This window comes from Dendrobates tinctorius, unplaced genomic scaffold (assembly GCF_039654945.1).
Source record: "Dendrobates tinctorius isolate UK_male_01 unplaced genomic scaffold, ASM3965494v1 ptg000231l, whole genome shotgun sequence".
Lineage (NCBI taxonomy): Eukaryota > Metazoa > Chordata > Amphibia > Anura > Dendrobatidae > Dendrobates > Dendrobates tinctorius.
The window spans coordinates 24,180,313-24,193,104 of record NW_027361898.1 but is presented as its reverse complement, the minus strand read 5'-3'; the positions used below and the strand labels follow the sequence as shown (position 1 = coordinate 24,193,104).

Below are 12,792 nucleotides of genomic sequence, written 5' to 3'. Positions count from 1 at the left end.
ATACAGCCGCAGCGTCCAATCCACAGCGTCCAGATGTTACAGCATAGTGGAGGGGATTTTATGAAATCCCATCTCCACTATGCGTACAAAGGTGCAGGTGGCAAACCTGCGTAACTGGACATGCGGCGCGTCTTTATAGATCGCAGTATGTCTATTTATCTTGCCGAGACGCTCAGTCTCCGCAAGATAAATAGCACAGTCTATGTATAGGATGCGGTGATTCCGCATGTGTTCAATGAACACATGCGGAATCACCGCGCGTACAAAAGGGGGCAGCGCTTTGGGCGAGGTGGGTGTCCGCTGCATGCAAAGCACTCAGAATCCTTACAGTGGATACCTGCCTTAAGATTTGAAAGCAGACCATGTTTTTCAAGATGTGCTCTTTTGAAGCATCAAAGCCTTCAGTCACTGAAGAAGCAACTAAGGAGATGCGCATTCTTGTAGCTGTGTGTTCTGACTCAAAGTCAGATTACGTGATCACCAGTGAAGAAAATTGTTGGACTCGGCCCTCAGTCATGATAAAAGCTTGGCGGAAAGAAATGAACACCATTTGTGAACAAAACAATTCTGTTTATTAACCTTTGAGCAGCTTTCTTATACCATTTACAGACAGTTCACATTGGAAATTTCCATCATCTGCAACCTTCAAACACACGTTATGAGATTTTTAGCTATTAAGTCTTTCTCAGTGTACCCATAGCACAGTTTTCTCAAAACATTGCATATGAAATAGGAAAATATATCAAATATGAAACTTTAAGAAAAATACTTAAACAAAATATAAGACTATGAGAGTAGTTAGTACTAAAAAATATAGAATATAGAAGAAAATATTAAGCCTTCTAGATCAGTGTCAAAGTGCGAGATGGGAAAACAAGAGGCTTGCCATCTTATTTCTAAGTGTTGGTATTGATTCTGATATAGATTATATTTTTAAATACATATATGCAATCTTGCTTTATATCATGTACTAGGACTTCCCTGTTATGCTCTATTAATTAGCAATGTACTATTATATTTAGGGATCCACATATATACAGTACAGTTCACAAGTTTTAGGCAGCGTCTCCGAATTCCCTATTTGAGCACATATGGAACATCATTAGTTGGCAATTGCCAAGTGAGCTGCCAGCGGAGGATCTTGATGATTTGTTCAAGTGCATTCACTGTGGCAGAACATTCCTCAGAAAATCATTAATAACCTCATTGATATTATACATGGCATGTAAATGCGAGGATTTCTAAGTCTGGTCCTTATATTCACGCATAGAGTGATCCAGAGTCTAAAGAGTGGTGATGTCACTGAGAAGAGGAGCAGAATGGCGCATTATAGTGGAGAATGTGGTGGTCGGTGAGTATAATAACATATATACACAGATTTATTAAAGAAAATATTTGTGGGAGGAGGGCTTCTTTAAGGGAATTTTTCCTCATATTACTTTTACGGTATGTTGTTCTGCAAAGTGTAGAGGGGCCACACACAGACCACCTCTCTACCCAGCTTCATGGGAAAACATCTTTGCATCACATCTCTGGTGATTCAGCAATGGTTGTAATGAAGCATTACCGTATCGTACACCCAGGTTTATGAGGCACCTTATAAATCAGTACAACAGGACACGTCAACCTTCCTTCCCTTGACCCGTGTAGTGTGGCAGCAGAGTACAGACTCATTTACTATTATGGCAGAACCTGCCATTAAAAAGGAAGTGTCATTTGTGCAGAGAATATATAATTTCTCCAATGAGGTGCTACACTGTAAAGAAAGAGTGTGAAGGAGAGCAGGAGACGTGTGGGCCTGTGCCTTCTGCTAGACCGCAACGTCCGATGTACAGGTCTCTCCCTGTTAGTGCATAATTAGTCCTTGGGGTAACTTTCACAAGAGTCTCCAAAAAGTCTCCATTAAAAATTAATTAGATTGGCGAGACCAGACCAGTCAACTTTGGCAGCTACACAGATCGCACGGCTAAAGATCAAAGCATAATGCAAGTGAGTGGGGTTCTATAGGTTGAAAAAAGACTTGGGTTCATCAGGTTCAACCTTTCTCCATCAATTAACACATTATGAGTGGGGTCACAAGTCGTGAAAAGTCAACACCAGTTTAATTTTTTGCTTGTTGTTGACATCTTGTGGGTCGCAATGTTGACCCCAATCAGTTCCACTGTGCTGCATTGTAACAGTTGCTGTGTGGGGTAGCATAGCCCCAGCCTTAGAGTATGTTCACACGGTGCTTTTTTTGCAGCATTTTTTTCCTGCCATGAAAAATGCAGTGTTGGCTGTAAAAGTGCTGCATACACTACACACGGATTTTGATGTGTTTTTTTTTCATACATTCAATTGATTGGGTAGAAATAAACCCCCAAAAAATGCTGAAAAAAATGATGTTGCGGTTTAAAAAAGAAAAAAAACACAACTCAATAAATTCAAGGGAAAAAAATGCATCGTGTGAATGAGGTTTTGCAAATATAATTTATTTAGCTATTTCTGTAAAACTGCATAGTTTTCCCTGCACTAAAAAAAACACAGAAAAACAATCAGTAAAAATGCTACGAGTGAATAAGCCCTTGCGAAAGTATTGGTTTGTAAAAGTATTCCCGCTTGGCTTTTTATCCACTTTGCACCAAATAGTCTAAGCCAGGGGTCCTCAAACTACGGCCCGCGGGCCGCATGCGGCCCTCCAAAGACTTTTATCCGGCCCCCCGCCAGGCCGACTTTGAGCTCATGAACTGCACTGCAGTTCAGTGCCGGCGGGCCGTGTAATTGCAGGCGGGACGAGGCGCCGAGGAAAGGCGTTGCGCAGCCCTCCCACAGCACAGTGCACAGAGACGACGTGATTGTCATCACGCCACCTGCGCGGTCTGATGATGTCACGCCGCCTGGGCCTGTGCCGGAAGAAGACGGAGACGAGCGGGCGCCTCTTCAGAGCAGTGCGGGGACATAGGTGAGTACTTTTTTTTTTTTTTTTTTTTTTAATGCCGGGTCCTATTGGGGACATTGTTCTGCCTAGTGGGGACCTGTGCTACCTAGTGGGGACATTTTCCTGCCTAATGGGGACATTGTTCTGCCTAATGGGGACCGGTGCTACCTATTGGGGATATTTTCCTGCCTAGTGGGGACATTGTTCTGCCTAATGGGGACCTGTGCTACCTATTGGGGACATTTTTCTGCCTAGTGGGGACATTGTTCTGCCTAATGGGGACCTGTGCTACCTATTGGGGACATTTTTCTGCCTAGTGGGGACATTGTTCTGCCTAATGGGGACCTGTGCTACCTATTGGGGATATTTTCCTGCCTAGTGGGGACATTGTTCTGCCTAATGGGGACCTGTGCTACCTATTGGGGACATTTTTCTGCCTAGTGGGGACATTGTTCTGCCTAATGGGGACCTGTGCTACCTATTGGGGACATTTTTCTGCCTAGTGGGGACATTGTTCTGCCTAATGGGGACCTGTGCTACCTATTGGGGATATTTTCCTGCCTAGTGGGGACATTGTTCTGCCTAATGGGGACCTGTGCTACATATTGGGGACATTTTTCTGCCTAGTGGGGACATTGTTCTGCCTAATGGGGACCTGTGCTACCTATTGGGGATATTTTCCTGCCTAGTGGGGACATTGTTCTGCCTAATGGGGACCTGTGCTACCTATTGGGGACATTTTTCTGCCTAGTGGGGACATTGTTCTGCCTAATGGGGACCTGTGCTACCTATTGGGGATATTTTCCTGCCTAGTGGGGACATTGTTCTGCCTAATGGGGACCTGTGCTACCTATTGGGGACATTTACCTGCCTATTGGGGACCTGTGCTGCCTATTGGGGACTACTATGCTGCCTATGGGGGACTACTATGCTGCCTATGGGGGATTATGCTGCCTATGGGGGATTATGCTGCCTATGGGGGACTACTATGCTGCTTATGGGGGATTATGCTGCCTATGGGGGACTACTATGCTGCTTATGGGGGATTATGCTGCCTATGGGGGACTACTATGCTGCTTATGGGGGATTATGCTGCCTATTGGGGACATTTACCTGTCTATTGGGGACTGGCAAGGCTGCATTGATAGGCACTGATGACATTGCAATGATGGGCAGTGCAGTCTGTATGTCTCCGTGTGGGTAATTTTATTTCTGGTGTAGTTTTTGTAGAGCTGTATATATATTGGTATTTTACTAATAGCGATTTTGAATCTCTAGGAAACAATGACATCGAGAAAGAGAAAAATTGACTCGGAGTGTAGGATATTCAAGGAACAGTGGACTTATGATTACTTTTTCATGCAGTACAAGGAAAGAGCTGTCTGTTTGATATGCCAGAATATAGTGTCTGTGTTCAAAGAATACAATTTGCGTCGACACTATCAAACTCAACATAAAGATAAATATGATTGTTTGGTTGGAGAAGTGAGAAAAGATAAAATATTAAAACTAAAAAATACATTGACAACTCAGCAAAATACGTTTGTGAAGCAGAAGCAGCTAAATATTTCATCACTGCGAGCAAGTTTTCAAGTTGCCAAGCTAATAGCGTGCACTGGCAGACCATTCGTGGAGGGAGAATTTGTTAAAGAATTCCTTCTTTCTGTAGCCAAAGAGATGTGTCCAGAGAAGGTCGATTTATTTAGTACAGTGAGTCTTTCAGGACCTACAATTACACGAAGGATTGAAGAAATGGGAGACAATTTGCATCAGCATTTGCAAAACTCCGCAAAAAAACTTTCCTATTTTTCCTTGGCACTCGACGAAAGTAATGATATTCGTGATTCTGCACAACTTCTAATTTTTATTCGTGGGACGAATGATTATTTTGAAGTCACAGAAGAGCTTGCTGCACTGCAAAGCATCAAAGGAACAACTACAGGAGAGGACATCTATGAAAAGGTTTGCCAAACTGTGAATGGTTTGGAGCTGGACTGGGCTAAACTAGCCAGTGTGACAACTGATGGTGCTCCTAGCATGGTGGGGTCTAAGAAAGGAGTAATTGCTCGCATTAACCAAGAGATGGACAAGTATAACCATTCTCATCCAATAGCCATACACTGCTTAATCCACCAACAGGCGCTGTGTAGTAAATCACTGAAGTGGGACTCTGTTATGAAAATTGTGGTATCTTGTGTTAACTTCATTAGAGCTAATGCATTAAACCACAGACAATTTCAGGAATTTCTGTCTGAGCTAAATGTTGGCTATGAAGATGTTCTGTACCACACAGAAGTCCGTTGGCTGAGTCGAGGGAGAGTTTTGAAACGTTTCTATGACTTGCTTCCACAGATTACAGAATTTCTGCTTTCAAAAAACAAAGAAATACCAGAGCTCAATGATGCAGAATGGAAATGGCACCTTGCCTTTCTGACAGATGTAACAGAGTTACTTAACAGTTTCAATGTGCAACTTCAAGGAAAGGGGAAGCTCATCTGTGATATGCAATCACATGTGAAAGCATTTGAAGTAAAATTAGGCCTCCTCATCAAACAAGTGAAGGAGGAAAATTTCTGCCATCTCCCCACAACTCAAAATCTGTTAGCGCAAAAACCACTGGTTGCATTCCCAAACAAAACATGTGTGGATTCACTGGAAATCTTACTAAAGCAATTCGAATTTAGATTTAAAGAGCTTCATCTCCATGGACAGGACATACAGCTTTTCCGTAACCCATTTTCTATTGACATTGAAAATGTGGATACAGTTTACCAAATGGAACTGGCTGAACTACAGAATTGTGACTCTCTGAAAGACGCATTCAAGTCAAGCAGCCTTCCTAATTTCTATGCATCTCTCCCCTCTGAGACATATCCTAATCTCAGGAAGCATGCACTCAAAATGGCAACCATCTTTGGCAGCACTTATGTCTGTGAACAGACTTTTTCCAGAATGAAACACCTGAAATCTCCTACCAGATCTAGACTAACTGATGAACACTTGCATCACTTGTTACGACTAGCAGTGACAAATATGGAACCGGACATTGACCATCTCATTAGCCAGAAGCAGGCCCACAGTTCCCATTGAAATATTGGTAAGTTTGTTGATTTAACACTTGTTCTTCATTTTAAAAATTGTATTTGTTCTTGTTTTGTTTCTTTTTTCTTCTGAATAAGATATGTGCAGTGTGCATAGGGCAGGCCATAGGAATTTGTTCATAGTTTTTTTTTAAAACTATATTCCAGCCCTCCAATGGTCTGAGGGACCGTGAACTGGCCCCCTGTTTAAAAAGTTTGAGGACCCCTGGTCTAAGCTGATGAAGTGAAAAAATATAGGCATGAATTAAATTTATGGGATCAAGTAGCTAAAAATTGGCATGTGCATATGTATTCACCCCTTTTGCTATGAAGCCCCTAAAAATTTCTGGTGCAATTACCTTCATAAGTCCCATGCTTAGTGACAGGACGTCCACCTGTGTGCAATCTAAGAGTCACAGGGTCTTTTAGTATATACACACCTTTTCTGAAAGGACACAGTAGCTGCAATACCATTAAGGCGAACCTGTCTTGTCCGGTTTTGCTATTAAACTGCCCCCAATGTCTTATTTGTGATGCACATTGCATCACTAACATGTTTATTCCAAGCAAAAATCGCTTTTTATACTTTCTTGATTGCAACACATACCTTCTGTTTCAGTCATAGGGGTGGGGATCTCTAGCTTTTTAGTCACGGTCAGTCAAATGCCCTTTTCAAATTCTCCACACCCGTTGCATCATAAATCCTTCCCTTCACTGCTCCCTACGTTGCCACAATCTCCCAGCAGATCCCACTCTTGCACAATGACTCTCAGATTTCCGGGTATGCGCACTTAATCAGGGTGTAAGTCCCAGCTTCATATCCTATGGATAACCCGTATTGGCGTACTCAGGAGAAATTGCACAACAAATTGTATGCTGCATTTTCTCTTATTACCCTGGTGAAAATGCAAAATTTTAGGGCTAAAATAATTTTTTGGGGAGAAAAATGTGATTTTGTTTTTTCACAGCTCTACATTATAAACCTCTGTGAAGCACCTGAGCGTTCAAGGTTATCACCACACTTCTAGCTACATTCCTTGAGAGGTTTAGTTTACAAAATAGGGTAATTTGTGGGGTTTTCCACAATTTAGACACATCAGGGGCCCTCCAAAAACGACATGGGGTCCGCTAATGATTCCAGAAGATTTTGTATTCAAAAAGTCAACTAGTTCTCTTTCCCTTCCGAGTCCTGCCATTCGCTTAAACAATAGTTTTTCTCCACATGTTGGGTATTGACGTACTCAGGAGAAATTGCTCAACAAATTGTATGATGCATTTTTAGGTTTAGGGCTAATGTAAAATTTTTGTGAAGAAAAGTAAAATGTTATTTTTCCCTTCCACATTTCATTAACCTCTTTACCCCAAGGGTCGTTTGCATGTTAATAACCAGGCCAATTTTTACAATTCTGACCACTGTCCCTTATAATGTAATAACTCTGGAACACTTCCATGTATCCCGGGGATTCTGACATTGTTTCCTCGTGACATATTGTACTTCATGATAGTGTATAAAACCTGCAAAAGACAAAGTGAGCAAAAACTCTGCTGAAACTAAATAAATAAAAGCAAAAGTGCATAAGTCTTTTGCAGGTTTTATGTTTTATGGCCAATGTCAACATGCATACATGCTGCATGTGTATCAACTCAAACCAAGCTCAATTTTTGTGTTTTTACTTCATGATAGTGGTAAAGTTTCTTTGATATGACTTGTGTTTATTTGTGAAAAAAATGGAAATTTGGCAAAAAATTTGAAAATTTTGCAATTTTACAACTTTGAATTTTCATGCCCTTAAATCACAGAGATATATCACACAAAATACTAAATAAGTAACATTTCCCACATGTCTACTTTACATCAGCACAATTTTGGAACCAAAATTTTTTTTTGTATGGAAGTTATAAGGGTTAAAATTGACCAGCGATTTCTCATTTTTACAACAAAATTTACAAAACCATTTCTTTTAGAGAACACATCACATTTGAAGTCACTTTGAGGGGGCTATATGATAGAAAATACCCAAAAGTGAAACCATTCTAAAAACTGCACCCCTCAAGGTGCTTAAAACCACATTCAAGAAGTTTATTAACCCTTCAGGTGCTTCACAGGAATTTTTGGAATGTTTAAAAAAAAAATGAACATTTAACTTTTTTTCACAAAATATTACTTCAGATCCAATTTGTTTTATTTTACCAAGGGTAACTGGAGAAATTGGACCCCAAAAGTTGTTGTTTAATTTGTCCTGAGTACGCTGATACCTCATATATGCAGGAAAACTACTGTTTGGGCGCATGGTAGAGCTCAGAAGGGAAGGAGCGCCGTTGGACTTTTCAATGCAAAATTGACTTGAATTCAGATCAGACGCCATGCGTTTGGAGATCCCCTAATGTGCCTAAGCAGTGGAAACCCCCCAATTCTAACTCCAACCCTACCCCAACCCTAAACAAAACCCTAACCTACCCCTAATCCTAATCCAAACTCTAATCCCAACCCTAACCGTAATCCTAACTTTAGCCCCAACCCTAACCCCAACTGTAGCCCCAACCCTAACCCCAATGGGAAAAATGGAAATAAATACATTTTTTTATTTTATTATTTTTCCCTAATTAAGTGGGTGATAAAGAGGGGGTTTGATTTACTATTTATAGCGGGTTTTTATGTTTGGCAGCTGTCACACACTAAAAGACGCTTTTTATTGCAAAAAACGGTAATTAGACCTACCGGTAATTGTGTTTCCAGGAATCCATCCTGACAGCACACTGGAGGACGTCCTTCTCATCCGTAGTGGGACAGGAAACCACGAGAGTTTAAAAGGATCCTCCCCTTCCCATCCTTCAGTGATTTCACAAAGTAACACATCTGGATGGATGCAAACATAAACTTTATTTAAACCAACATTCTTCATACACATGTTACATCACAGTTGTATGGAAAGTACTATCGGGAGGGATCTAACAGTGCTGTCAGGATGGATTCCTGGAAGCACAACTACCGGTAGGTCTAATTACCATTTTCCAGGTCACCACCTGACAGCACACTGGAGTTGTACCAAAGTATATTGGTCCTAGGGCGGGACTACTGCATGGAACACTTTTCTCCCAAATGCCAGCTGTGTGGATGCTATGTCTAATTTATAGTGTTTGGTGAAAGTACTAAGACTGGTCCAAGATGCCGCCCTGCAGATCAGCTCTGCCGAGGCTCCCCCCCTTTCTGCCCATGATGCGGCCATGGCCCTGGTTGAGTGGCCTCTAAGGTTCCCCGGGGGATTTTGACCCTGTGCTTTATAGGCTATGGTAATAGTGGATCTAATCCACCTTGCTATTGTCGATTTTGATGCCTTCTTCCCTTTATTAGGGCCTCTAAACGGGACAAAGAGTTTAGTGTCCTGCCTCCAGGGTCTGGTTGCGTCCAGGTACCTAAGCACAGTTTCCCTTACATCCAAGTTATGGTAGGTTTTTTTCCTGTATTTTTGGGAGACTGGAAAAAGGAAGGGAGTACTACTTCCTGATTCATGTTGGAGTTTGAGACAACTTTGGGTAGGAAGGCCGGGTCGAGTCTTAAGACTAAGCGGTCACTAAACACCTGTAAGTAGGGATCCTGGGTCGATAAGGCCTGCAGTTCTCCTAACATCTTGGCTGAGGTGACTGCCACTAAGAAGGCTGTTTTGAGAGAGAGATTATGAATACTTATCTCTACCCCTATCTGATATTGCTGCTTGCATAGCGTATTGAGGACTAGGTTAAGGTCCCAAGGTGGTATGCTCTTCCTAATTAAGGGTTTAAGCCTTTGCACCGCTCTCGAGAACCGGGCTACCCACGGGTGTGATGATAGGGCTGTGTCATAGAACACGCTCAAGGCTGCTATCTGCACTCTCAGAGTGGTGGGTCTAAGGCCTTTCCTGAACCCTTCCTGCAAGAAGTCAAGTATTTTCGGGATGTCGGGCTGGTCAGTTCCGACTGTCTCCTCTCCACAAAAGCTGCAGAACTTTTTCCAGATTTTATTATATATTGCCGCGGTCACGGGTTTCCTACTTGCTTGTAGGGTGGAAATGACCTTGTCCGATAGACCCCTTGCTCTTAGGACCTGCCGCTTAGGATCCAAGCTGACAACTGGAAAGCTTCCGGTTTTTGATGTAGGACCGGACCCTGATGGAGGAGGTCTTTCCTTCTTGGTAGGGGAATGGGTTCCTCGCCCGCTAGCTTCCTGAGTAGGGGAAACCAGCTTCTTCTTGGCCAGTAGGGAACTACCAATATGACACTGGCTCTGTCTTCGGAAATATTCCTGAGGACCCGTGGAATGAGGGCTAGGGGCGGGAAGGCGTACAACAGGCCCCTGCTCCAAGATTGTGATAGGGCATCTATTCCTGCCGGATTTCCCAGGGAGTTCAGGGAGTAGAAGGTCTTGAGTTTTGCGTTTTCTTTGTCTGCAAATAGGTCTATTGTTGGTTGTCCCCAATGATCGCACAGGCTGCTGAACACTTCGTCGTTGAGCTCCCAGTCCGTTGCAGTTACCCTTCTCCTGCTGAGGAAGTCCGCGATCTGGTTCCGGGAGCCCTCTAGATGCATGGCCGAGATTGAGAGGACCTCCCTCTCTGCCCATCTGAATATCTGATCTGCTAAGGCCTGAAGTGTTGGGTGTCTTGGTCCGCCTTGGTGACAGAGTAAGGCCACTGCTGTGGTGTTGTCTGACAGGATTTTGACGTGTTTGTTCTTCACGTGAGACCCGGCGACGAGCAGCACTTTCCAGACGGCATGTAATTCTCTGACGTTGGAGGATCTTTTGCTGTCCTCCGGACTTCATCGCCCCTGGTAATACTCCATCGCCCCTGGTAATACCTTCCTGCGACGTGTCCGCCCCAGCCGAATAGACTTGCGTCCGTTGCCACTACAACCTCCAGGGACTGAACCCATGAGACTCCCCTTTTTAGGTTTCTCGGAATGGTCCACCATAGTATCTATCTTCTGGCCTGGAGGGTTAACAGTATTTTGCTGTCCACAGAGGTCTGCCTTCTGTCCCAGGACGCTAGGACTGTGTGTTGCAGGTCGCGGGAGTGGAACTGACTCCATCTGACACAGGAAATACAAGAAGTCATCAGCCCCAGGACTCTCATTGCGGCTCTGACCGATACCCGATTCTTTGAGAACTGATGAATCTTCTTCGGCATCGAGGTCTGTTTTTCAGCTGGTAGATAAGACATCCTTCTTTCTGAGTCCAACATGACCCCCAAGAATTTTATTCTGGGCTTGGGTATGAGATCTGATTTTGACCAATTTATGATCCATCCTAAATTCTGCAGCGTGGAGATTGAGGATTGACAGTCGACCCTGAACTGGGTTGCTGAATCGGCTATAATTAGGAAGTCGTCTAAATACGGGACCACCATTATATTTCGGGCTCTTAGGTAGGCCACTACCTCTATCATTACTTTTGTGAAGACCCTCGGGGCTGATGCTAGGCCGAAGGGAAGGCAACAAAACTGATAGTGGTATATTGTGCCGTCTCTTTCGACCGCGAACCTGAGATATCTTTGGTGATCCGGGTGGATAGGGACATGATAATATGCGTTTTTTAAATCTAACGTGCACATTACCACGCCCTTCCCCAGAAGAGGAATCGTGGATTTTATCGATTCCATTTTGAAGCGCCTGTAAGATACCCATCTGTTTAGAGGTTTGAGGTTTATTATGGTTCGGGTTTCCCCCGAGGGTTTTTTTTATTGCGAAGAGGCTCGAGTAGTGTCCTCTGCCTTCTTCCTGGGTGGGAACCGGAGTAACTGCTTCCATGTCTAGGAGATCTTGAATATCCAAACACATGGGGGAAGCTGAACTGAGACGTGAACTGGTCACTAAAAATCTGTTCGGGGGCAGGGAGTTGAATTCTATTTTGTACCCCTTCGAGATGACCTGTAATATCCAGGGGCTGGAGGTGACTTTCTGCCATTCTCCCGTGAATTTGAGCAATTGCCCCCCTTCTCTGGTGGCGTCATTTCTTCCGGGAGCTGGACCCTGGGCTGGAAAAAATGTTCTCTCTGTTCCTATTTCTACCCTCGCCTCCTTTGGGGTAGCTCCATCGACCCGACTTCCCCTTCCCCCTGTAGTCCGTTCTCTGGTTGTAACGGGGTCTACGAAAGGGCTGGTATCTTTTACGTTTCTCCTCAGGGAACCCCTTTTTTTTCATCTGATGCTTTCTCCAAAATGTCGTCGAGCATGGGCCCGAAAACCCTGCCCCCCGAGAAGGGAATTGAGCAAAGTTTATTTTTTGACTGCATGTCGCCCGTCCAACTCTTAAGCCAGATAGCCCTTCTGGCTGTGTTGTACAAGGACTGGCTTCTGGCCGTGAACCTATCCAATTCTGCCAAGGCGTTGGCCAAAAACCCCGTAGCTAACTTAAGTAAGGGGAGGGACTTGAGGATGGTTTCCCTCGGGGTTCTTTCTGACAGATGCTCCTCCAGGTCATCTATCCATAGATGCATGGAGCGTGCTACCGATGTCACGGCTATATTTGTCTTTATGACCGCTGCTGTGCTTTCCCAGGCCCTTTTTAAGTCTGCTTTCTGATCTAGGGGTTCCTTCAAACTTGAGGAATCCTCGATCGTAATTGCCATCTTCTTTGATACCTTAGCTACGGGAATGTCTATTTTGGGGATCTCCTCCCAGACTTTGACCTCCTCAGGGTCAAACGGCAGACGCGACCTAAAGTCTCTGGGAATAGTTAACCTTTTCTCTGCCTCCTCCCACTCCTCCAGTATTATCGCCCGTATGTGGGTGTTTACTGGGAAGACCATCGAAGTCTGGGAG

The 12,792-nt window shown here is 43.8% G+C and overlaps 1 protein-coding gene across 1 annotated transcript; it reads left to right on the top strand.

Annotated features, from left to right (window-relative positions):
* Nucleotides 1-4,201: 4,201 nt before the first annotated feature.
* LOC141059790 (general transcription factor II-I repeat domain-containing protein 2-like) lies at nucleotides 4,202-6,007 on the top strand. Its single transcript, XM_073555906.1, has one exon. It carries the CDS (start codon nucleotides 4,202-4,204, stop codon nucleotides 6,005-6,007), a length of 1,806 nt encoding a protein of 601 aa, XP_073412007.1.
* The last annotated feature ends 6,785 nt before the right edge of the window (nucleotides 6,008-12,792 follow it).

Bases quoted from the DNA above. Each gene is read 5' to 3' on its own strand.
- LOC141059790 (XM_073555906.1), top strand. From the start codon at position 4,202: ATGACATCGAGAAAGAGAAAAATTGACTCGGAGTGTAGGATATTCAAG.